Source organism: Cucurbita pepo, chromosome LG19, assembly GCF_002806865.2.
Source record: "Cucurbita pepo subsp. pepo cultivar mu-cu-16 chromosome LG19, ASM280686v2, whole genome shotgun sequence".
NCBI lineage: Eukaryota > Viridiplantae > Streptophyta > Magnoliopsida > Cucurbitales > Cucurbitaceae > Cucurbita > Cucurbita pepo.
In genome coordinates, this window is record NC_036656.1 from 1,346,345 (window position 1) to 1,372,602 (window position 26,258).

The 26,258-nt window shown below is 36.1% G+C and overlaps 3 protein-coding genes and 1 non-coding gene across 6 annotated transcripts in view; 2 read left to right on the plus strand and 2 right to left on the minus strand.

Annotated features, from left to right (window-relative positions):
- The window catches only part of LOC111781229 (protein RETICULATA-RELATED 3, chloroplastic-like), a 13,005-nt gene extending 1,261 nt beyond the window's left edge, over positions 1-11,744 (minus strand). Inside the window, exons 1-2 of one of the 2 annotated variants that reach the window (XM_023661710.1) lie at positions 11,625-11,744; positions 10,274-11,446 (exon numbers count right to left, since the gene is read on the minus strand). In XM_023661710.1, the coding sequence (XP_023517478.1) occupies positions 10,312-11,394 (1,083 nt within the window). In that variant the 5' untranslated portion in view covers positions 11,395-11,446; positions 11,625-11,744 and the 3' untranslated portion in view covers positions 10,274-10,311. Of the gene's footprint in view, positions 1-10,011; positions 11,447-11,624 lie in introns of those variants that run through there. The other variant, XM_023661709.1, reaches the window with a different exon arrangement.
- LOC111781228 (putative zinc transporter At3g08650) lies at positions 3,422-8,439 on the plus strand. Its single transcript, XM_023661708.1, has 7 exons — positions 3,422-3,537; positions 4,335-4,379; positions 4,474-5,098; positions 5,401-5,685; positions 6,178-6,306; positions 6,928-7,025; positions 7,261-8,439. The coding sequence occupies exons 3-7, from the start codon at positions 4,637-4,639 to the stop codon at positions 8,072-8,074; spliced, it is 1,788 nt and encodes a 595-aa protein (XP_023517476.1). The 5' UTR covers positions 3,422-3,537; positions 4,335-4,379; positions 4,474-4,636; the 3' UTR covers positions 8,075-8,439.
- A 144-nt stretch (positions 11,745-11,888) lies between the features above and the next one.
- On the plus strand, positions 11,889-11,981 carry TRNAY-GUA. Its single transcript has 2 exons — positions 11,889-11,925; positions 11,946-11,981. It is a non-coding gene; the product is annotated as a tRNA-Tyr (tRNA).
- Positions 11,982-13,547: 1,566 nt separating this feature from the next.
- LOC111782213 (KH domain-containing protein At3g08620-like) lies at positions 13,548-19,938 on the minus strand. Of its 2 annotated transcripts, none has more exons than XM_023663038.1 (7): positions 19,633-19,938; positions 19,387-19,475; positions 17,267-17,418; positions 15,651-15,770; positions 15,434-15,550; positions 15,145-15,288; positions 13,548-14,169 (listed from the first exon to the last, which is right to left on the minus strand). In XM_023663038.1, exons 1-7 carry the CDS (start codon positions 19,710-19,712, stop codon positions 14,023-14,025), a joined length of 849 nt encoding a protein of 282 aa, XP_023518806.1. In that variant the 5' UTR covers positions 19,713-19,938; the 3' UTR covers positions 13,548-14,022. The 2 variants fall into 2 exon arrangements, with proteins under 2 accessions (XP_023518806.1, XP_023518807.1); XM_023663039.1 differs by having other exon boundaries at positions 15,651-15,767; positions 19,633-19,933.
- Between the last annotated feature and the right edge of the window lie 6,320 nt (positions 19,939-26,258).

Below are 26,258 nucleotides of genomic sequence, written 5' to 3' on the forward strand. Positions count from 1 at the left end.
TATATATATATATATATATATATATATATATATATATGCTAGAACGGTCATATAAATTTTTTTATACATATTAAAATACATATATATGCATATTAAATTTATCTATATTAAAATATATATATATATACATATATAATATATATGTGTATATATATGTATTTTAATATAGAAAAATTTAATATGTATATATGTATATATATGTATTTTAATATATATATATATATATATATATATATATATATATTAGAACGGTCGTAAATAGTTAATATAGTTAATATTGAAATTAAAATTTAACACTTTTAACCAATAATAAAATTTAATATTATAATTTATGAAAGTCTTTAATAATGTAAAATTATTAAAATACAAATTAAAATTTTTATTCGGTTTAAAAATAATAATAATTTATAAAACTCAAATAATTAAAATATATCTTTTAAATTATAGAATTAGAAAATCAAATGAATATATTTTTTTAATAGATTGGCCGTTATTTACAATGTGATAAGATTTACCGAGTTTAGTTAGTAAAATATATCTTTTAAATTATAGAATTAGAAAATCAAATAAATATATTATTTTAACCACTATTATTTACAAATAAGATTTACAGAATTTAGTTAAATATATTTTTTAAATTATAGAATTAGAAAATCAAATAAATATATATTTTTTAACGGTTATTTAGAATGTGTAAATCAATGCGATAAGATTTACCGAACCGACAGTAATGATCAGATTATCTGAAAGAATTCTCTAGAATATCCAATAATAGATAAAAAAAAATATATATATATATATACATATATATATATATATATATATATATATATATAATAGATTCATTGTATTTGCCCTACCTTACCTCATCCTCAACGTCTTAGAATACACTCAAATGGGCCTTCTTTTGTCTTATAGTGCTCCCTTCTTGTCTCCTAATGGGCCTCCTTCAAATGGAGGGTTTCTTCGGATTTTTTATAATAATATATTAATTATTGTATTTATACCATTACTTTGACATAATTAATTATTAAATTTGAGGGTATAAATTTTATTTTAATTATTATTTTGAAAAAATAGATATGACGCACCACCGACTCCGTTAGTCTATGTGATGTCTTAGTCTATTATAGTTGTTTTTTAATGATTGGAAAAAATTATCCACAGTGAAATACTACCAAAATAAATAGAAAATTTAACGATAATGAAGATTGAAATGGAGGCAGTTATAGGGACTGATAAGGCTTCTTGATTCCCACTTGGTCTCGACCACCCTAAACATGAGTATAATATGAATAATATAATACGTTATCTTCTCTATCAAGAAAATTAGAAATTCGAATCATTTGAACTAAAGAAATCGTTGTCGTATTTATCTTCATTTTTATTTCATTTAAATGCAGTTGTGACAAACGGGACGAAAGTATATTATTATACATTGAATACTTTGGTCGTAAATAGTTAATATAGTTAATATTGAAATTAAAATTTAACACTTTTAACCAATAATAAAATTTAATATTATAATTTATGAAAGTCTTTAATTATGTAAAATTATTAAAATACAAATTAAAATTTTTATTCGGTTTAAAAATAATAATAATTTAGAAAACTCAAATAATTAAAAAAAAAATGGCAAACAGGTGGAATTGGCTGAGTCGTCTGTTTTGGACCAAAACAATTGGCTGTTTCTCTTTCTTATCTTATTCTTTTATTTTAATATTCTAATTTTAGAATTATTTAAACGACCTGAAAATCAGGAGATTTTTTTTAGTTAAATTAAGTTGAATTTTTAAAAAATAAAAAAAATCGAATTGGTCAGAGAGTTGACATTTTGTTTGGTCGAGTTGGTCAGAGAGTTGACATTTTGAGTTGACATTTTGTTTGGTCGGATCAACTCGACCAGCTTGACCATCTAACTACCCGAAAATCAGTAGATTTCTTTTGGTTGAATTTTTAAAATATAAAAAAAAAATCGAGTTGGTGGAGAGGTGACATTTGTTTTTGGTCGGATCAACTCGACCAGCTTGACCATCCAACTATATTCTATCTTTAAAATTATTATGAAAATTAAGAATAATTAGCGATTTTAGTAATGTATTATGACTAGTAAATATTNTTTGCCCTACCTTACCTCATCCTCAACGTCTTAGAATACACTCAAATGGGCCTTCTTTTGTCTTATAGTGCTCCCTTCTTGTCTCCTAATGGGCCTCCTTCAAATGGAGGGTTTCTTCGGATTTTTTATAATAATATATTAATTATTGTATTTATACCATTACTTTGACATAATTAATTATTAAATTTGAGGGTATAAATTTTATTTTAATTATTATTTTGAAAAAATAGATATGACGCACCACCGACTCCGTTAGTCTATGTGATGTCTTAGTCTATTATAGTTGTTTTTTAATGATTGGAAAAAATTATCCACAGTGAAATACTACCAAAATAAATAGAAAATTTAACGATAATGAAGATTGAAATGGAGGCAGTTATAGGGACTGATAAGGCTTCTTGATTCCCACTTGGTCTCGACCACCCTAAACATGAGTATAATATGAATAATATAATACGTTATCTTCTCTATCAAGAAAATTAGAAATTCGAATCATTTGAACTAAAGAAATCGTTGTCGTATTTATCTTCATTTTTATTTCATTTAAATGCAGTTGTGACAAACGGGACGAAAGTATATTATTATACATTGAATACTTTGGTCGTAAATAGTTAATATAGTTAATATTGAAATTAAAATTTAACACTTTTAACCAATAATAAAATTTAATATTATAATTTATGAAAGTCTTTAATTATGTAAAATTATTAAAATACAAATTAAAATTTTTATTCGGTTTAAAAATAATAATAATTTAGAAAACTCAAATAATTAAAAAAAAAATGGCAAACAGGTGGAATTGGCTGAGTCGTCTGTTTTGGACCAAAACAATTGGCTGTTTCTCTTTCTTATCTTATTCTTTTATTTTAATATTCTAATTTTAGAATTATTTAAAAATCAGTAGATTTTTTTTAGTTAAATTACGTTGAATTTTTAAAAAATAAAAAAAATCGAATTGGTCAGAGAGCTGACATTTTTTTGGTCGGATCAACTCGACCAGCTTGACCATCCAACTACACGAAAATCAGTAGATTTCTTTTGGTTGAATTAGGTTGAATTTTTAAAAAATAAAAAAAATCGAGTTGGTCGAGAGGTGACATTTGTTTTTGGTCGGATCAACTCGACCAGCTTGACCATCTAACTATATTCTATCTTTAAAATTATTATGAAAATTAAGAATAATTAGCGTTTGTGTAGTTTTTAGTAATATATTATGACTTGATATTTAAATTTTATGCGTGATTAAAATATAAATTATTAAAATTTTTGAAGCCATTGTTTTACTTCCAATTTATGATCGGCGGTGAGGTGAAGATTCCTGTTATTCCACCAACCACCTAAACAAAACTGCTGCATTTCTTATTCCCCCAAGTCTCTAAGGTCTGGGGGAGCGCCTTGTTCTTCCCCAAATCTTCTTCGTAAGTTCAATTTCTTCTTCTTCTTCTCCCATTTCTGTCTTTCTTGTTAATTTTTTCATTTTTTGATTCATCTGTAATTCCCATGTCTGTTTTTGTTTCGATTTCATCATTTTAGGGTTTTGTTTGCATTGTGTTCATTGTTTTCAATTTCATTCAAGAATGCTTCAATGCCCTTGTTTCCTTCTTTGGTCATTTTTCAATGGGTTTTTCGATGTTTCGTCTTAAATTGCTTGAAATGCCTCGATCGTGTTAGGAAATTCTGTTTGGTGGGATTTGATCGCGGAATTGGTTGATTCTGGCGTTGCTTTTGTTCAATTTTCTAGGAATTTGATCAAATTCTTGTTTGTTTTTGGTAATTTTAATTATGGAATTGTGGTTGACTTTGTGGTAGCCGTCCATTGCTTATCCTGTAGACCGTTTCTTCTTATAAATCGTGGAAGTGATTTTCGATGCGATGGTTATTGACCTTCTCATTGTGTCCCGCACTTTCTTTGTGTTGTTTTATTTGGGTTTTGGAGAAGATTTCTTGCGAATTTATAGGAGATTTTGATGTAAAGTTCATAAAATTGCATTGCCGATTGGATTGCCTATTTTTTAGGGGAATCTATTTCAACTCTCCTTGTTGCTAGTTTTGAAAATTGTCAGAACAATTGGATCTGCGAATGCCATTCATGGTGTGTTCATTTGATGTATAGTTGTATTTCTGTTGAACAATTGGAAAACTTTTGCATTTTTTTTTAGCTTTCTTTAATATGTAATGCAAATTCTCATTCTTATGATCATTCCTTGATTCACAGCATAGCTGCAAAGGCGTCTCCTTAGTCTTAATCTAACCAGAAAAGGTGGGGTTTCATTTTATTTTATTTTTAAAAGTTTGAATTGAACGATGCCTGCTCGTGGAAGTCTTATGCTATAAGCTCTTTGACTTGGAAACAGTGTCTGAAACGCTTTTCGGATTGTGGTGAAGTAGTGAGACTGTTCGATCTGGTGCTTGGGAGATTGACAAATATGTGTTCATAATTATCTGTGAGAAGAATGCTGTTCATCCATCCAATTCATGATGTTGTAATCACTGTGTGAAATCTGCTTGAGCGAAAAAATGGCAGTTGGTTATAAGCAAGTTCTGTTGTTTTCTCTACTGTCCGTATTGTTCTGTGGTCTTGCTATAGCAGAGCTCGAACATGGTAATTCGCAAAAGATTATATCCGCTCCAGATAGAAATGTAGGAATGAAAGTTATTGATGGCTCTGGTACGGAGAATGTGTTTGGTTTTGAGGATGCTAAGTACTTGCTGCATGAGAGAAAAGAAGGGAGCAGAGTATCGGTATCAACTGTTGCGGTATTTACATTGGCCATGGCTGCTGCCACTGGTTTAGGGGCCGTTCCGTTCTTCTTTGTGGAACTTGATCCACAGTGGGCTGGTTTATGCAATGGAATGGCTTCTGGGGTGATGTTGGCTGCTAGCTTTGATCTTATTCAAGAAGGGCAAGAACATGGTGCCGGCAATTGGGTTGTAATTGGGATTCTAGCTGGTGGAATTTTTATTTGGCTTTGTAAGAAGGTAGTAGCCCTGATCTTTCTACTTAATATAGTTTATCCTTGCCCTTGAGATTTTACCTTGTAAATTCAGTCGCTGCTTCTTGGGCGTTCTTTACTTGTTGCCACGAGTTATTCGTGGAGGAGTCTAAACTATGCTGTTTTGTTTATGTAAGATAAGACAGGATCATGGGTTCATGGCTCATCGTTTTCATAGCATATTTAACGTTAATCTGTATTTAACCCCTGTGTTTATGCATTTATTTTCCGGATCATTTGACTACGACATCCAGATCTCATTTCTTCTTTTCATTTGTTGATTTTCAGTTTCTTGAACAGTATGGAGAAGTGAGTATGTTAGATATAAAAGGTGCGGATGCAACTAAAGTTGTTCTTGTAATTGGGATAATGACTCTTCATTCATTTGGTGAGGGCTCTGGTGTCGGTGTTTCTTTTGCGGGGTCAAAGGGTTTCTCTCAAGGTCTTTTGGTGACTTTAGCTATCGCCGTGCATAACATACCTGAGGGATTAGCTGTGAGTATGGTTCTTGCCTCAAGGGGTGTCTCACCGCAGAATGCCTTGTTATGGAGTGTGATTACGTCGTTACCTCAGGTATTGCATTTATAAATTGTTAAGCTGTTTCCCTCCTCTTTCGTTTCGACATAGGAAAAGGTATCCGAGATTGATTAAAAAGAACATTATGCGATGTAAACAAGAATTCGTATGTTCAAAAGCACAAGACAATCCCTATGTTTCCATTAGCCTTCAACATCATCTGTTGCCACAGTCAGCTTAGTGGATTTGTTTTGGAGCAATTTTTTTGGGTATGCTCAATCATTTCTCGCCAGATGCATCATCCAAACACTGGTTTGATTTTTCATAATGAAGAGGCTCATGTGCTTGGATGGCATGGTGGATAGCCCATAACATTATCAATGCTTGTTCTTGGATGGGATTCTCTTTATTTATTTTTATTATATGTTTAATCGATTAATCTCAGTCATCTACATGTCATCTCAATGGATCCTAGTAAATATGATAGAAAGTATACAGTTTTGTTGTATAATTTGAGTTTTTAACTCTGTTGCAATTTCAATGTCTCAGCCTATTGTAGCAGTTCCTTCGTTCATATGTGCTGATGCATTTAATAAGTTCCTTCCCTTCTGTACGGGCTTTGCTGCTGGATGTATGATATGGATGGTGATCGCTGAAGTTCTTCCGGATGCATTTAAGGTAGTCCCAGCTTTAAGATCCTCAATTTCATTTTTTCCCCTATCAACCTGAAGGTAGACTGAGAAAATTTAAGGGGTCTAAGTTCTCGTACTTAAAACGGATTTACATTTATCTATTCTTCTAAATAGAACTATCTAGGGGTGTCGGGGTGGTAAGGACTTCGGAATATTGGAGATACTTTAGCTCTACAAGATCCTGAACTCGATCTCCTCCGAACTTGAAAACTCGTTTACTTAAAACTCCTGGTGTCACCTGAAACTGGCTTGAGGCTCCTGATGCCTAGTGCACATGCAAAGAGTGAGGCTTCTGATGCCTCGTTAGACGAAATATGACTCGATAGACGAAATATGGTCACTCTTGTGACATTCTTTTTAAATGTTTGTTATTTTTATTTCTTGAGATGAAGTTTTAAGTGTGCGTGTACTTAGGGCGTTCCGCGATGATGTTTAGATTTTGCCTATTCTTGAACAAATTTATTGTTACTCTAAATTATCTGGTGTTTGTACTGTCATAATTTTTCTGTTATTTATTTAAAAAGTTTGTGTTAAATTCAAATTGGGGAAAATTGGAATAACTTGAAGTCGGTTAGTAATTTTGGTTTTCTTTGCTTTGTGGTTACAGGAAGCCTCACCATCACAAGTTGCATCTGCAGCCACACTTTCTGTGGCTTTCATGGAAGCTCTAAGCACATTGTTCCAAAGTTTCACCCATGAATACAAGTGAGTTCTTTGGGACCTACCTTTTTTTTTTTTTTTTTGATTCCTGTGCTTGTTTAAATTATGCTAGAACTTTCTTTTTGTGATTCTGCTGCTCAGTTCTGCGAACGATGTCATAAGCTTATTGTTATCTTTGTGTAAAATTTTGGCTTATCGTGATTTTTCCGCAACAGACTCGTCTTTATAGTTTTCATTACTATTTTCTTCAATTTGATCGATTCGATATTTTGTGTTTCAGCTCAGAAGATGTTTCTGGCTTCTTTGTTTCCTTACTTTTTGGCGTCGGGCCACTGCTCGGTGGCCTTGTTCTTGTTGCATTCACTCTTGCTTTCCATCTTCAGCATGCCCTCCTCATGGGTGCTGCTTCCGGAATTGCTTTCATCCTCGGTGCCTGGCGACCGTTGCAGCTACTCTTTTCTTCAAAAATGGATTTCATCCCTCTTGTAACGCTTCTAATGTTAGGCGCTTCGTTCATCCACTTCTCAAGTTCCAGTCTGCTGAAGCTTGCTGGCCAGAAAAGAGCTTCGGTGAATGATTTACCCGCGTCGACCAATTTTTCAGTAAGTGTGCACACCCTTCAGTCTTTCCTATCATGTGGAGCAGTTGCATTTCATGCTTTAGCCGAAGGGCTTGCACTAGGAGTTGCTGCCCCGAAAGCTTATGGATTTGGTCGTCACATGGTTCTCCCTGTTTCTCTGCACGGCCTCCCCCGGGGTGTAGCAGTAGCTAGTTGTATATTCGGAGCAACTGATAGCTGGCATGGATCTCTCATGAGCGCAGCGCTCATTGGATTCGTCGGTCCAATCTCTGCCATTGGAGCAATACTCGCAGGTATCGACTACAGCGGGTTAGATCATGTGATGGTGCTGGCTTGCGGAGGGCTACTTCCAAGCTTCGGAAGTGTAATCAAGAGAGCAATGCGGTTGGATACACAGAAGAGTAGCAGTGGACTTGTGATTGGTCTGGGGTTCTCTATTTTGTGTTTGATGTGCACCAAGTTGGTTTGTTTGCACACACCTTACTGCAATTCTGCACCAGAGGCTGTTCGATGACGAACACGACCGTGTTCGTGTTCACCTTTGTAATTATTTCAACATAGTTTGCAACAGAATACACATTTGAGAGTTGCAGGTAAATTGAAAAGCTCCCACGTCAGTTCAAGCAAGCAATACTCATGGCTGTGCTTTTCACTCAAATTTGCAAGGGAAGGGGCCAATCACTGCAGGCACATGTTTAAACTTGTTGTATACAATAGGTTCTGACTTATCTTATAATGCCTTAAAATTTTTGGTTGTATTTTATTATCGGTGAAAGACTGAGAAGGATTAGGCCCTTACCTTTACTTTGAAAACAGATTGAGCATTATACTCAGTAAAAAACTAAGATATTGTAAATCAAGACCACTTTTCTTTTCAAAGTGGGTTATTAGCTCATGGCATACCTTAGATTAGGATTGTCTAGCTAGCTCTACCTTAACTGACATATAAATATCCTATCATACAACCCGTATTAACCATCAATAAAGTGACGAGAAAAGACATGTCCAATTAGTTCTATTGTTATTGCACAGGTGTCGAATTAAAGTTTGTTGGAACGTCATCAATGTTACGTGGATTTTGCGGATATAGCATCAAAGTCAATAACCCGTTTTGGCAAAATGTTTTTAGGTAAAAGCAAGGACATGTAAGGGTAGTGACAAGGAAGGCTGACTAGTTGCCATAGGTGACATCTTTGTATTTTAGATGGATTCTTTGGATTTGTTTTTTTCGTCCAATGCGTATATTGCCCATAGTTATAGAAAGTCAATGCGTATATTGTCCATAGTTATAGGAAGTCATACACAAACATTGTCGGTAAAGTTCAAATTTCTTACTACTAACTTGTTTGTTGAGTCAGAACAAGTGTACTCGTCTGTAAAGTTCAAATTTTTTACTACTAACTTGTTTGTTGGATCAGAACAAGTGTACTCTATCGTTGTTTCGGTGTGGTTGTTAGATAGTACAATAGTTCATAATCTTTTGAGTTTTTTTCTTTTTTTTTTCTCAACTTGGGCTTTGAAATTCTCAATTTTAGCCTTAATCTTCTAAAAGATTTGTACAGAAACAAAGAAAGAAAAAAAAAAAAAAGGGTTTATTGCCTTAAAACTTAAAACAAACATCCAGAGTAAGCATTAAAAACCCAAATCCAGAAGACCTTTATGAACAAATTAGTGATGAAGAAGTCTGATGTGCATCAACAACTCTAACCCAGAGAAAGCTCAAGCAAAAATAGACACATTTGGCCAACAAACTCATTCGAGTTCCATGAAAACTATCAGCAAAGCCTCATAGTAATACCTAACAGTTCATAAAGAGATCTCACAACACTTTGAGCTTCTTATTGTTACAAGCAAAGCANTTAAAGTTTGTTGGAACGTCATCAATGTTACGTGGATTTTGCGGATATAGCATCAAAGTCAATAACCCGTTTTGGCAAAATGTTTTTAGGTAAAAGCAAGGACATGTAAGGGTAGTGACAAGGAAGGCTGACTAGTTGCCATAGGTGACATCTTTGTATTTTAGATGGATTCTTTGGATTTGTTTTTTTCGTCCAATGCGTATATTGCCCATAGTTATAGAAAGTCAATGCGTATATTGTCCATAGTTATAGGAAGTCATACACAAACATTGTCGGTAAAGTTCAAATTTCTTACTACTAACTTGTTTGTTGAGTCAGAACAAGTGTACTCGTCTGTAAAGTTCAAATTTTTTACTACTAACTTGTTTGTTGGATCAGAACAAGTGTACTCTATCGTTGTTTCGGTGTGGTTGTTAGATAGTACAATAGTTCATAATCTTTTGAGTTTTTTTCTTTTTTTTTTCTCAACTTGGGCTTTGAAATTCTCAATTTTAGCCTTAATCTTCTAAAAGATTTGTACAGAAACAAAGAAAAAAAAAAAAAAAAAAGGGTTTATTGCCTTAAAACTTAAAACAAACATTCAGAGTAAGCATTAAAAACCCAAATCCAGAAGACCTTTATGAACAAATTAGTGATGAAGAAGTCTGATGTGCATCAACAACTCTAACCCAGAGAAAGCTCAAGCAAAAATAGACACATTTGGCCAACAAACTCATTCGAGTTCCATGAAAACTATCAGCAAAGCCTCATAGTAATACCTAACAGTTCATAAAGAGATCTCACAACACTTTGAGCTTCTTATTGTTACAAGCAAAGCAAACTGATCCCTAAGTCAAAGAGCATTGGGAGCTTATATTAACAATGGAAACAAAGCCAAAAATGATACCATACCTTACTTTAACTCCTCATCTTTATCCCCTTCCAACAGCTTCTCTTTAGTATCAGCGGCGTCCAAATCCAGTGCTGCTGGCTTAGCTTCCTCGACGCTCTGTGATCCCGTCATCCTTGCGAGGATCACGAACGACATTCCCCCGAGAATGTTGTTCAAACATCTCAACACCACCACGGAGCTCTTGAATGCTAGAGGGGGAAGCCCCTTGGCCAACACGAATTCAAGTCCATTCAAAGATTGGTATCTCAAGTTACTGCTGACCCCCATGTGAATTGCCCATGTCATGGCGTTCAACAATGTGGGAGGTGCCTTGTTTGGCGTCTCGAATTCAGGATCCATCTTCTTCCTCAGCTTGATCAAGCCATTCGAGAGTGCCGTTCCTACGAGCCCAGCTGCTAGTCCAACCGTGGCGAAGACGGTTCCTTTGTAAACCAAGGTTCCCAATCGTTCTAAGACCGTGAAAGCACCGGGTTCGAACATGTGACTCGTGGGGCAGCTTCCAAAGATTGCAGGAAGCTGTTTGGCTGCTACACCAGCTGATGCAGTGGGAGCCAACAGATACATGAGAGTAAAATTCAATATAGATCCGACAACAAGGGTGGAGAAGACGAAATCGAGCTCGTTGAGACCGAAATTCGGGCGGGACGCCATGTCTCCAAGAACACAAGCACTCACACCAACCAGTTCCTCCATGAGTACCTTAAAAGGAAACTGTGGATCCGCAGCAACTCGAGTTCTCCACCCTTGAAGAAACAATCCAAACACTCCAAAACTCGACGAATCATCCCCATCAGCCCGATCATCGCTCCAACCACCACTGTCACCACCGCCGCCGCCACCTCCTCCACCGCGGCCAACGCCATTTCCACCGTCGCCACCAGCAAGAGAGAGTTCAGATTTCACCAAAAACCTAGACCTCGTTAAGTCCGCATTAAAAAGAGAAAGAGATCGACTCCTCGATTCTACCGCCGACGAATTAGACAGAAAAGAGAAAGCCGGAGGATCGTTATAAGCATGACTACGGGGAACATTATAATAATCCCTAGGACGAACAGAGCAATGCAGCTGAGCCATGGACGCCATAGTTCCACAAAAGAAATCCCTCAAAAAAACAAAAGCACCCAATTCCTGAAAGCTGAAAAAACAAACAACAAACACAGATTCAGAAAAACAAAAACAACAAAATTCAACAAGTATTCACCAGATCTGAAGCGGAAAATGGATCAAAATGGAGGAGAAAGAGGCAATACAGAACAGGGATCACACGATCAACATAAAACACACGAAAACAAATGATGGGAGACTGGAATTACCTTGAAAAAGAGAAGAATCACGACAGGAGGTGAATTGACGCAGCCAAAAATTGAGAGGAGAAGGGAGGGAGGAGTTGGTGGCGGAAACGGGTGAAGAACGGTACTGTTGAAGTGAGGAATGTATATATATAGAGAAGAGGCGTTAATCGTCAGCAGTTAAATCTCCGTTTCGCTTTTTCCTTCTCTTTCTCTCTCTCTCTCTCTGTAAACCCTAACGATAAAATATTTAAATTAAATATTATTAACCGATTAGGCTCATCAAATCCGACCTTAGCTCAGTTGGTAGAGCGGAGGACTGTAGTGGTAATGTATTCCAAAGCCATCCTTAGGTCGCTGGTTCGAATCCGGCAGGTCGGAGCTTTTTTTTTCTTTTTTTCTTTTTTTCTTTTTGGTTAAAAAATTATTATTATTATTATTATTATTATTATTTTGTCCAATATATATTAATTTTCAACACCATTACTTATTAACTTCTAAAATTAGATTGTTTTCTTTTGAAAATAAAATTTGTAACCAAATAAAACTTTAATTTTGACTTATCATTCGTATATATGGTTTTTTTTTTTATAACGCAAATATAAATTTGTTTAATATTTTATAATTTATATTTTAGTTTTTTTCTTTTTTAATTTCTATTTTTTTTTTCTTTAAAACATGTGGAATTTGTTTATCTAATAATTTAGAAAGCGTATGTTCACACTAGAAATTTAAAATAAAATTAAATACGTTCTTCCTTTATATATATATATTTACGAAACCATTTCTTATATACTTCCAAAATTAGATTGTTTTCTTTTGAAAATAAAATTTGAAGCAAAATAGAACTCTATTTGTAACTTTGTCTTATCATACACAAGCTTAGAAATTTGTAACTTTCCTCGTAGAAGCCACCTGGTTGACCCCTCAGGCTGGAATTCTATGATCGAAAACGATGTAATAAGAAAAATGGCTATGAGAGTCCCTTTTAAGTCCTACAAAAGAAAAGGCAACCTAGGAAGACAGAAAGAACCGAGAGATAAAGTAACATAACATGTTTGGAAAGCGCATCTCGCATCGCATATGGGATATCTCATACCCACTTGAGAAAGAAAAAGCATCGGATATCACATATCAAAGAAAACAAGATCATAATCAAAACAAGAACTCAATAGATATAGATTTTGTTACCGCTTGACTTGCTTCTAAGCTTATGGAGAAACGTGCATTCTAGTTTCCGTTAAAGGGTTCCAAACCTTGCTACTCTCTAGGAATCGCTTGGTTTGAAATTTTATTCTAGTTTCCTCCCCAACCAATGTGGGACATCACAATCCACCCCCCTTCGGGGCCCAGCGTCCTCGCTGGCACTTTTTCCTTCCTCCAATCGATGTGGGACCGCCCCCAAATCCACCCCCCTTTAGGGCCCAGCGTCCTTACTAGTACACTGCCTCGTGCCTACCCCCCTTCGAGGAACAGCAAGAAGGCTGGCACATCGTCCGATGTCTGACTCTGATACTATCGTCCGAAGGGGGATGGATTGTGATGTCCCACATTTATTGGAGAGGAGAACAAATCACCATTTATAAGGGTGTGGAAACCTTCCCCTAGTAGATGCGTTTTAAAGCCTTGAGGGGAAGCCCGAAAGGGAAAGCCCAAAGAGGACAAAATCTACTAGCGGTGGATCTGGGTCATTACAGTTTTTCATATTCCTCAAACCGATATATCAGTTCAACTTCAACATTATACAAAAACTAATCCAAACCGACCCACTTACACCCCTAATACTCGAAAGAATAAACCAAAGAGGAGCATATCGAAAACCCGACACCGAAAAGTCAGTCAAAGAACACATTGTCAGTAATCAAGGCATATATTTGCAACTTTTTCACAAAATGGTAGACAAAAAGGAAGAATCTATTATGAAACTGATAGCAAACACAAACTGAGTAGCACCAAAAATATAATTGACATTGACATTGCATACAATACCCTAACAGATATCAAACAGTACAACATCATCACTTCCTAATGTTCTTCATGTTTGTTCATCAATAATGTAGAAACTACACACTCCTCAGCAGTCACTAACACAAGAATAAATCCAATGAATATATAACTTTGTTGCAAAAACTGACCTATTCAAACCTACACTCAACATGAGAATTCCCTACAGATACTAACACTTTTTTTGTTTTCTTTTACCCTCTCTTTTATTTTCTTTTTCAAGTCTTTTCTGTCAAAAATATTAAAGAAACACAGAAAAAGCCAGCAGAACGCTCACCGGGAACTCGAGTTAGGCTCTCCCCTTTCTCGTGGTTGTAGCAATGTCACACAGTTGGTTGTGATTCACTTTGAGGTATACGAGTGACCGAATTTCTGGACTGGGGTGGAAATTGTTTAGGGTAGAGATTGATGTGAGCGCTTAACGACCTGTTTTGGCACGTTTCATTCCACTTGAATTGAATGGAGAAACACTACCACCAGGTCCTGGACTTTCTTCTCGGAAGCTCGAGTTTAGCATTGCGAGTTCGCGTAACTGCTGCCTCTTAATGTAATCGTGGCTCTCGTCCTGCAAATGGATGGTTCAGATGTCGAAAGAATCAGAAGTTTGTTCGATCATTCGTTGAAAGAAATATCAACTTTGTTCGATGAGTAACCGTAACCGTAACCGTAACCGTAACCGAAAGTAGAAAAAGTGAAAGAATATAAGGGCAAATAAAAGAGAGCGCATAAGGAGGTAAACTACCATAAGGTCTCCAATCAAGTGAAGTAAACAAGTGAATAAGCTGCAACTAAATTTTATGCTTAAGTTCAGCAAAAGTACGATTATAATCCCTTGAATGGCTTGATGGCAAATCGCTTTACTATTTCGTTCTACACTCTTAAAAGGGCTTTTAAGGAGCTTCCGTTGTTAAAAATCACGACCCTCCACAATAGTATAAGGTTGTCCACTTTGAGCATAAGCTCTCATGACTTCGCTTTTGGTTTCCCCAAAATGTCTCGTACCAATGGAGATGTATTCCTTACTTATAAACCCATGATCAACCCCTTAATTAATCGATGTGGGACTCCTCTCCCAACAATCTTCCACTCGAACAAAGTACACAATAGAGCCTCTCCTAAGGCCTATGGAGCCCTCGAACAAAGCACACCCTTTGTTCAACACTTTAGTCACTTTTGACTTCACCTTTGAGGCTCACAACTTCATTGTTCGACATTTGAGAATTTTATTGACATGACTAAGTTAAGGGCATGACTAAATCACAACCCTCCACAATGGTACGATATTGTCCACTTTCAGCATAAGCTCTCTAGCTTTGCTTTTGGTTTCCCCAAAAGGCCTCGTACCAATGGAGATGTATTCCTTACTTATAAACCCATGATCAACCCTTTAATTAGTCGATGTGGGACTCCTCCCCCAACAATCCTCAACATCCGTGATAGTTACTTAGGTAACAAAAAAACACTTATCTAAACATGATACTTTTGAGAACAAAAAACGTGATAAAAGCACTCGAGAAAGAATCCAACGTTGAAAACGTACCACAGGTTTGAGCAGTTCTTCAATAATTTCCTGTGCTTGTCTGAGCCTTATATCAACAATATTGACTGGTAAATCCCCCTCAATCAAGATGTGCAACGGTTCGTTCAAGTGCTCATAGCCAGGTCGTCCCCTTAATTTCTCTTCCTTTACAATGTAAAAGTTGAACAACAACAATCCAATGAGAGAAGAAAAAATATGTATTCAATAGTTTCGACTCGTGATAGACCCATCATGTGAATCAATATCGATAACATACAATGAAACCAAAATTGCAATATCGTTATAATACCTTGTCTGGATCCTTTATCGACCCTTTCCCTCGAATGTATACACGACAACCTGTAGTAACTTCCACCCGTTTCAAGGAATTACCACGAGGTCCCAAAAGCCGCCCTACAAAATTGAACTGACGTCCACAAAAAACAGAAACTTCACGTATTAATATGTCCATCCTTTTATGTGTTCGCGCAGCAAACAGAACGCCATTCATACTTGACAGAACTTACATTGGGGTAAGTATCCACGGGTATTTCCAGACGTAGAATCCTCTTTACTGTGAGCGAGCTCGGACTTGCAGGTGCACTTTGCCAGTCCATTGTCATCCCAGGGGGTCTACTTAACCTCTGCTGTATATTTCAAAAGGTTCTAGCATCTTAAGACGATTTAAAAACAAACTAAGAATAACAGTTCAGAGCACAAATTAACATAATAGAATTCTCTATATGAGCATATATAAGGACTGGGAAACGATCGGGGGATTACAAACGAAGAGGAAATAATTGAAAATGAGAGAAATAACCTGGAAAAACATTTTCATAATGTAATCTGTATGTAGTTGAAACATTCTTCAAGTGTTCTTGTAATTATCTTGAATAACGATGCAGTAAGAGGCCAATTTTTGCAAGAAACGTTCGGTTTATCTAGATTCGTTACACATACTTGAACGGATAAATGCATGATAAATTATATCTTTACTCTTTGCATTCATCTAAACGGCTGCTCTTCAGTCTTATAGATGATGCTTTCAGTTGATTTTTAAAGTTGAGAACCTACTAGGGCAACCAGTGTGAGACATCATCCTCAAGAATGGTGAAAGAAGTTTTTGACCAACTCACACAAGTGAAAAGTAATAAAATGTATGTACTATCACAATCGGACTTGGATAAGTCAAAGGATGTAACAGCCCAAGTCCACCGTTAGCAGATATTATATGCTTTGGCCCGTTATGTATCGTTGTCAACCTCCCAATTTTAAAACACATCTACTAAGGAGAGACTTCTACACTCTTATAATGAATGTTTCGTTCTCCTCTCCAACCGTTGTGGGATCTCACAATCCACCCCCCTTAGGGACCCAACATCCATGCTGACACACTTCCCAGTGTCTAGCTCTAATACTATTTGTAATAGCTCAAGCCCACCGCTAGTAGATACTGTTTGCTTTGGCTCGTTACGTATGCCGTCAGTCTCACGGTTTTAAAACGCGTCTATTAGGGAGAGGTTTTCACACCCTTATACGGAATGCTTCGTTCCCCTCTCCAACGATCTCACAAAGAAATTCTCTCTCACTTCTTTTATTTTTGAAGGAAGACATTGGGATATTATTTTCCAGATTGGATGTTCAATGCTAGTGAAGGGCTCAAGACGATAAGATCTTAACATAGGCAAGTTTCACCCTTTTCATAATCAAAAACACTGCCGCATGTTTTTGACTCCAGAAAGTCTCAAGATCTTTCAGGTCAACAGCCGTCGAGAAAAAACAGATTGTGGAAACATATTTGTTTTTATGTAAAATAACGTGCATTTACTTGAAAACCGAACTTTCATTGAGACGAAATGAAAGAATACAAAATCTCAATAAGTATATGAAATAGTATTACTACACAGTCAAATTGAGAAACATGAAACTGCCTTATTGAGAACCAACAAAATAGAATGATTTCCCTAAAGCTACAAGCTTAATCCAGAGGGGGTATTTCACTGTTACCTTTAATCTATCAAGTAATAACTATGGCATATGTTTGCTCTATATCAAAAGATAGTAAAATTGGACTCAAAATGATGAGATCAACAAGTATCAGGAGCCAGTTACAAATAAGTTTCGATTTTGCAACAGTAGTTACCTCCTGAGGAAGACCATTCCAGCCACTCAAACCTGCACTGCTAACATTAGATATAAGGTTCGAAGAAGCCATTGGACTAGGACTTCTATGCCGAAGCCTATCGAGGTCACAGAAACCCTGGTTGGACATCATTCCAGAAACCCGCAATATCTCTGCATTGAAAGTGCTTGCAGTGAGAAGTTACGGACGGAATTGAAAAGCAGAAATATATAGAAATCTGTTTGTGCATTAACTACAGAGAACAAGAATAAGTAGGAAAAACTGTAATTTGTAATAAGATCAATTTGGAAGGGACTAAGAGCGAGATGACGTTCATTAATACGCTATTTGGCAATTTAAATAGAGGTTGAAGCTCGACCCCTAGAACATTGCGTGATTATTACTTGCAAAATAATCCAAGAAGGTCTCCAGAAGTTCAAGTCGCACCGACTTTTAACCTAAGAACTCAAAGACAACCTAAAGAATAGATCTTGTCCCAGTAAAGGCATATAAAACTATTAACAGCACCATATTTCCGACGCATTGATTTCTTAAGCTACTGCAGATCTTCATGACCTTAAGTGGCTAACCTTCAGTTGCAAAGATTTTCCAAATTCAACACACATCCTTCAATTCTCTTGTCAAAGATTAAGATCTTATTAACTTATAAGTGACTAACAAAAAACCATCATGGTTGACCTCCATGGACTCAATCCATAGTGGCCACCTTCTTAATATTAAATATCCTACAAGTTTTCATGTCAACTAAACGTAATAGAGTCAAGCGGTTGTCCAGTGAGTTTAGTCAAGGTGCGCACAACCTGACCCAAACACTCACCGATTTCAAATCTTTCTCAAATCTCGATGATTGTGGGTCCTAAGAGGAGCTATTGGATTCTTCATCATTCTCATTGGAATGAAGAGGCTTTGAGGACCTTTCTTCTAAGGAAAAAGCGCAAACTTCTCTCTTTATGGCAATCACTAAAAAAAGAGGGTTAACCATCGGTTCATTGGATTCCGGGCCGGATGGATCCAGTGCATATATATATATATATATATATATATATATAACAAAGGGCAGATTGTCTACATGAATTTGAGCCTCCACCACTGATGAGTAGGTCAAATATTGACTGTTACAACATTCTAAACCAAACTTAATGGCTTAACTTTCATTTCTTCTAGTCTCAAACTGGAATAACAGAAAAACTCGAAAATGCTTAGCCATGACAATGTTGGTCTATTAATGGTATATTTGTTAATGAGCGTGATACACCAGAAGAGATTTTTTTGTAAAATAAATCAGTGTAAACAAGATATATCTCTAAAAAATTTAAGAAGAAAAATCCACCAGAATGGGTATGTATAAAGCTTTGGACCTCATTTCTTAGAAGAATTAAGTTAGCTAAGGCAAGAAACCACAAGTCAAAACCAAAGCTACCAATACGCAAGCGTCTGCTTAGTTCTAAAAAAAATGAAAGTCAACAAGATTAACTTGACATTTCCCAACAAATACGAACACACAGTCACGCCTAGTGCCACGAGCCCTCAGCTTGAATCAATTGAATCAAATACAAAAGAGCTCGTTCGATTGTGTTTTCACGCACTGATTTGTCTTGCTTGCTCTTTGTTTTGAAATGGATATGCATTGCATAATATTTTTGAACTCTCATTCTTATTTATTTAGAAACATTTCTAACTTATCTTTTTTTTTTATTATAGGCTAACACAGAATAAGAAACAAAAAACAACCCATTTCTACTTTTCAAGTAATGAAGGGAGAAAAAACAATAAATGACAAATGATCAAAGATAAGATGAAATTACTATCAACACACATTTTTCTTCCTTCGGCACACAAGGAAAACAAGGAAAACAAGGAAAACAAGAAAAAAACAAACTTAAAAAGGATGATTAATCATTAAAACCCGAGTGTAGAATGTGAAATAAATGATCCATCACTAACATATCCACAATTCAACAGCCAAACTCAAGAACAAAGAGAGCAATCACTGTTACGCAGCTCAAAACCCACCAGCTGTTCCGATCTAAACATACAAATACACATCTCCACAACAACTAAGCAGCTCAAAAACACTAAAAGGATATTCAGAACACCGAAAATTCAGAGAAGAACAGTACCTTGATTCAAAAGTCGGCTGCAGATCGGAAGAACTTGCATGAAGGGGCCGAACTTCTGATGCTCTGCCAGAAGCTCCGACAAGTACTGACTAGAGATTAAAGAACAAAGAATGAAAGGAGAATTAATTATTCAACAATTAATCAGCGAGTAATCAACTCAATCAAGCTGAGCAAACTCAAAAATCTAAATGAAACAAAAATAAGAAGAAAGGGAAATTCTCGAAAGTGGGTTATCAGAGGAGGTACCTTTCGACATCAGGAGTGGTTCTGATGTGAGGCGAAGCAGTTCTTGCCGGGGAGAAATTGGTACTGTACATACCTGACATAGCGCTTTGTGTTTATTGCTCTGAGCAGAGACGGATACAGAGAATTGGGGATTGGAAAGTAGAAGAAGGGCCTTTGGAAGATTGAGGCGGCGATGACGCCGGAGAAGACGGTGGATGAGGAGAGCTCCGACGAGGGAGGCGGAGGCGGAGCTAAGGAGTACAAGGGTGGATGCCTGTAAATATGGAGGCTGAAATGTGGAAAATCTATGATTGTTAATGGTCGTCGNTTTTTTTTTTTTTTTTTTTCTTTTGCAGAAATTATTTCTTTAATTTTTAGGGTTTTTATTTTTGCATATATATATAAAGAAATTAAATTAAATTTTCAAAAAAATAAAAAATTATATATTAAAATTTTGATTTTTTTTATCGAACATGCCTCGACATCTTACCATAAAGCTACGGTTACCCATAAAAAAAAATTAGAAAAAAACGTCTTTCTTCTTGCTATCTTACCCGAACATCGAGACAAAAATCGTATATTTACGACATTGTTGATTGCATCGAGATAAAGTTCAAAGAATATCACGACACTGTGCTACATGTCCCATTGTGATATGTAAATAGAGACGTACAAATAGTGATAATCGTGTTGAATATTAGGGTGTCGACCGTTACAAAGAATTGGACGAACAATACTACCGGCATGAATGAATGAAGAAATGCCTTTAAAGAGCTCGATACTAAACCGACACAACCAAGGTATGGTTACCCTCTCAAAGGGACATGTTATCGAAGAGTTTCCAACATTCATTCTCGAGTGGAAAGCGAGTTTAGGATTAAAGAAAGCTAGAGCTTCTCTTCTTTGTTTTGTCCTACCTCGAGAACAATATCAAGATCGAGAATAAACAGCTCGAGAATGTTACTGTATTTCAAACTGCTTCAAATGTATTTTATCGCTCGTTTTATAAATATTTTTTTTTCTGACAAACGTGACTCGAGACTTAATCATTCGTCAAGATTGTCTACAAAGTTTAATTTTCACATGGTTGACTTATGGTCGAATTAGAACAAGTGTCGCACAATCAGTGTTACGTTGCCTTAAGAGTGCCATTGTGAATGGAAAAAAATAATATTTAAATAATATTAAATAATTGATTTAAAAAAAAAATTATTGGGCCGTCTTCGAACATTGGCCCATTAAACAATGGGCCATTGGATCTCGCCCAAGCCCAATTCAAGGCCCATGAACCTTGTGAGATATAACGTCGAGCTCGAGCAGCCATCGGAAGACACCGGAATTTTTTACAGTAGAGAGAAAAATGGCATGGAGATGGATGGAAGCGGCACTTCCTCTTGGAATTATCGCCGGAATGCTCTGTATAATGGGGAATGCTCAATATCATATTCACAAAGCCGCGCATGGCCGGGTAATTAACTCTGTACTTGTTTTAATTTTGATTCTTCCTCTCTTCTTTGCTCAATGGATCCCCTTTCTCTCAGTTTCGATCAACGATCTCTATATGTTGTTCGTTTTTTTTTTTGTTTTGCAGCCGAAGCACATCGGTAATGATATGTGGGACGTTGCCATGGAACGTAGGGACAAGAAACTTGTGGAGAATTTCTCCGCCGCTTCTCATTGATAATTTTTTAGAACTGCATCTCCTGGTACATGTTTATACGTTATTATTACTTTTTTTTTAGTTTTTGAGAATCTTAAGTTTGGGGTATGGAGCTCATAGGACAATCCTCTTTCTTGATGGGTAGTTGTTCCATCTCTTGGACTTGGAGAATGTTGAATTTGAAATGAATGCTTGCAAATAGTCGTAGGCAACGATTACAAAATGTTGATTTTGATACTCGAGGTTCAGTGTGTGTGTGTGTGTGTTTCAAGAANAAAAAAAAAAAAAAAAAAAAAGAAGAATCCCTCAACTCCAAAGAAGATGGTCAAGTTCCTCTAATGCTTCTCACAGGGAACACCACTGAGGTCCCAAACGGAGAGAAGAATGCCTCTCCACACAATCTAGGGTGTCGACTTTCTCGTACCAAACAAAGAACTTGATCTTATTTGGGATTTTAGCCCTCCAAAGCGACGAGAACAGCGGCATTGGGGATGAGAGAGGGGGCATATAAAAGCAACAACAAGAGGTGCAAGAAAATTCTGGGATGGACTAGGAGTCCAAAAGTGGAAGTCCCTCTTTTCCCTAGAAAGACATGGGCATCCCCCCAAAAAACTAGCAACTCAAAAGCTTCCAACAGCTCCCTATCAAGTCATTAGGCTCCTAAAAGAAATGTCACATCCATTTAGCCAACAAAGCCTCATTTTGGTACCTTAGGTTACCAACTGTGACGCTTGAGTCCTGGGCTACGATTTGGATTCCAAATCCTGGTTTGAATCCTGGGCATGGGGCGTTACACTAACGACGAAACCCCCCAACTCTAAAGGCTACAAAGCACTTCAGAACTAACTAAATGAGATCCTTTCCCCTTATCAACCCCCTCCCATGAGAAATCCCTCAAGATCTTTCTTCACTGCCTTACTAACCCACACTAGGATTTTAAAAAGAGAAAGGAAATAGACTTTAACCCCACTCAAAACTGCATAAACAAGGGTAAGTATACCTCTCTCAGGGAACAAAAGTCCTTTCCAAGAAGACAAACAATTTTAAATTCTCTCAAGAGTCAGATTCCAGAAAACCTTACTCCTGAGGTTATGACGTGGAGGAAGCCCAGGATATGAGACAGCCACAGGAAAGTGATTCACCCGACACCACATAAGAAGCTCATGAACTCAACTTGGAAACGTCAAAAGAAAAGGGTACCATAAGAAATCTAAAGATACTAGAGCCCAATTCTGTCTCCACCCACCCGAAAACCCTCAATACTCCCCTTCCCTACCCCAACCCAGTGCATACATATTAATAATAAGATAATCTCCAAGTCAAGGGAGTTGTGGTAACACTCATTTTAAAGCTGACGGAGGTTGATTATAAAAATCTCCAGGCACTCCATTAGCAAGGTCAAGTGGTCTGAAAGATCCCCAAATCTCCAAAATTGTCTGTTTCATCGAAAGTGCTTTGTTTCTCTGCTCCCCCAAAATATGATGGCAGATTTAAGCTAGTTTGTGTGTCCATTGTGTTGCTAGGCTATGTGATTCAGTTTTTGATTAGCTGCTGTAGTTGGTTAGGTTAATTGTTGTTTATAGAGCTTGTACATTTACAACAAAAAACCTCAGAGAAAGAACTAGGGGTGCATAACAATTGGTTAGCGGTGGTTTTGGGTCCAAACTGATGCCATAAACTGGCGTATTGGTTTTCACATAGTGTAAATTGATGATGGCTTCTGGCGATCTATTTAAATTGTCTAATCACCCGTCAGTTTGGTTGGCTTTGTTTCAATGGTGACTGATAGATAAGATGAGAATGAGTGAAGTTGAGATGAAGGCTAATGCATGAGTTGGAATTAAGAGAGTAAGAGTCAGTGTTAGAGGGCTGAGAGTGAGAACTGAGAGGGAGAGCTGCGCTGTGGATGTTTAGTGAGGATTGAGAGGGAGCTGAAGTCGGAGGCATGCGGCATGGCCTGAGTGAGTTAGGGCTGGTTGAGATTTGAGAAATGAGAGGGAGGGTGTCCAGTACGTAAAAGAAAACTAAGGTGAATATTTTCAACNAAAAAAAAAAAAAAAAAAAAAAAAAAAAAAAAAAAAAAAAAAAAAAAAAAAAAAACAGAAGGTAAGAGGGAGCCAAACGATGCAGAAGTGCAGAGCAGGTTTTAAATTTATTTACTTGTTTTTTCAATTGGTTGGAAAGGCATTTACTGGCCACTCCAGCCGATGTGTGTGGTTCAAGCTGACGGCCGATGTTGGTTTTGATTGGTTTTCTTGATTCCCTTGTTTACACCTCTCGGAGTTTGTGCGCCAGCTTAACTCTCTGAGTTTGTCAAGAAAATTGGATTTGTGGCAGCTCTAGTGCCCATTTTGTCATAAAGTTCTTAAAAGTTTGGGACAAGTTCCATTGATGTCTAAAGCCTAATCTAGTCCTTTCTGAACAGTTTTAGGCATAAACTTGACTTTTATTTCCTTTTCTTATTGGTGTGAATTTGGTGGTGCTGCTGCACTGGAAGGATTTCTTTCTGAAATATCACATCAAGCAACGCCTTGCGTAAAAAGAGGAAGTTCTAAACCAAGTCAAATCCCTTTTGTTAGCTACATAGAGCCTCGAAACTCAAAATGCTCTCTTTTGAAATTTGAACATTTGTAAGACTCCTTGCTCACGTACACATATTCTGATATGAACCAAGAGACATCAATCATACAATATACTTCAATGTAGCATGAATTGAAACATCTTTTTGATAATTTTGACAACCTTTTCTTCACATCTTCATTGAATCAATCATACAATATTTTCTTCACATCTTCATTGAAGCATATTGTATGATTGATGTCTCTTGGTTCATATCATATTCACTTGAAGGTTTCGTGCAAGATTTCAATTTTATTTCAACCACTCTCAGCTTTGCAACTAAAGCCTTTTGGACTTTTTCTTTTAATTCCTCACTATACTTAAGGAGACTCTTGTATTTAGCACTAACGCTAATGTAGTCCTAGGTGCAGGAGTTATGGCGGATGTTCTCTTGACGAAGGAATAAAAGTTTTTGTTGCAGAACGCAGATGTTTGTGCATGGATGATCACTGCCATACACTGTCAGTTTTCTTCATTGTTCCAATCTTGATCTGAACATATGTAGAATTGATCATCCAGAATTACTTTCTATATCAAAGTAGATGTTCTCCTGAATGTTGATTTCTGAGTTCTGTTTTCTTAAGCTACACTTGCCTACTCGAACAGGTGAACCCCTGTACTTAAATTAAATGATTGATGAATAGCTTGAAATTTTTGTAAATTTTTGTTTTTCTTCACCCTTATCCCATGACCCATACGAAACAGAGTTGTCGAAAGCATGATAGTTGGATGTGGCTGGATCATGTGCCATAATGTTCAATAACACCAGGTTGCTTTCCAGGCTCGCATTCGTGAAACTATGTACTGCTACCCTCCACCCTTCCCATAGCAAACGGCAGTAGCTGTTTACAGATAGGGCGACAACCATAAACCTACAGACATTGATTCTGAAATAATTATTTTCTTTGTGTAGTTTGAGTTTCTGTTCAGAAGTGGGCCTTGCATTAAATAGTGGTGGTGGAAATGTTGGTGAAAGGGCATTAGAAAATATTGACAGCGCCTACCCCATTTAGTTTGGAATTATGTTAGAGCTTGTGGTGGTAGGTGTGAGATCTCATATCGGTCGGTTGGAGAGGGAAATGAAGCATTCTTTATAGAGAAATGAAGCATTCTTTATATGGGCGTAGAAACCTCTCTCTAGCGTCTTAAAAACCTTGAAAAACCTAGAGGAGAAGTCTAAAAGGAAAAGCTCAAAGAGGACAATATCTACTAGCGGCGGATTTGAGTTGTTATAGTAGGTGTAGTGAGAACCTTAGCCGATTTGATCCACGTCTACCACTATTCCCATGGGAACAAATATCAGCTGTTTGTGATAATTATTGCCCTGATAGGTATCAAAAAAGTGGGACAGGGTGGCAAACAGTGCAAGTTCAAGCTGGAAGAGTATGGATTCCCAATTACAATGGGAATGGAAGAAAGTAGGAGTTGCGGCTGTTAGTGAACTTAGGAAAACTGGCTTGAATTTGTATCGATCTAGACCTTATTCCTTAGTTTTAAACTAGCTTAGGACTTGAGAAAACTTGGCACTTGTCCACACGTTCCGAAGGCCAAAGCCGAAGAACTGAACTATCTACACTACACTTAATCTAGATAGAAAATGCATAATATTGTGGAGTGGAAGATCCTTGGTTTATAAGTAAGAAATATTATCTCCATTGACTATTGGTTTAAAATAGACAGATCACTCCATCGACCATTGGTTTAAAATAGACAATATCATATCATTATGGAGGTTCGTGATTCCTAACAATTCCTAACAACGAGAAGATAAGACTCCACGAGTTTCCTTTTAATTTTGTGATTGGTAGAGACATATGGGGAAGTCCGCATCTTCCGTCTTAATAAATATTCAAAATAATGTTAGTACTTCATTTTAAAAATTCAACGAACACTTTTAATTTTTTTTAAAATTTCAAAAATAATCTTTTAAAAATACTAATAAAAAAGTAACTTTAAAACGAAATTTTATAGACAATTTTTTCTTAAAATTTTGTTTTTATTTTCTTTTACAAAAGTCAAAAGTGTTAATAATATTTTAAAAATTTTATGGGTATTTTCTAAATATAGTAATAAGAGTATTTTTTAAATATAGTACTAATAGTTTTTTTCAATTTTTTTAAAAAGTTAAAAGAATATTAATAAAATTTTTAAAGTATTTTTTAAATGTTATTAAGAGAGATATTTTATATTTTAAAATGTTTTTAAAATTTGAAAATATTATTGAAAAGAAAATTTAGAGAGTATTTTTTAAAATAAAATTTAACGTATTATTATTATTATTATTATTCTGGATTTAGTTGTGTTATTTAACCTAAATTAAAATTAAAAAAAAAAAAAAAAAAAAAAAAAAAAAAAAAAAAAAAAAAAA

Bases quoted from the DNA above. Each gene is read 5' to 3' on its own strand.
- LOC111781228 (XM_023661708.1), top strand. From the start codon at position 4,637: ATGGCAGTTGGTTATAAGCAAGTTCTGTTGTTTTCTCTACTGTCCGTA. The intron at 5,099-5,400 runs GTAGTAGCCCTG...GTTGATTTTCAG, and splicing joins TTATTTGGCTTTGTAAGAAG to TTTCTTGAACAGTATGGAGA. The intron at 5,686-6,177 runs GTATTGCATTTA...TCAATGTCTCAG, and splicing joins TGATTACGTCGTTACCTCAG to CCTATTGTAGCAGTTCCTTC.
- LOC111782213 (XM_023663038.1), bottom strand. From the start codon at position 19,712: ATGTCAGGTATGTACAGTACCAATTTCTCCCCGGCAAGAACTGCTTCG. The intron at 17,419-19,386 runs GTACTGTTCTTC...CTTTCAATGCAG, and splicing joins CAGCCGACTTTTGAATCAAG to AGATATTGCGGGTTTCTGGA. The intron at 15,289-15,433 runs GTATTATAACGA...TACATTGTAAAG, and splicing joins CGATAAAGGATCCAGACAAG to GAAGAGAAATTAAGGGGACG.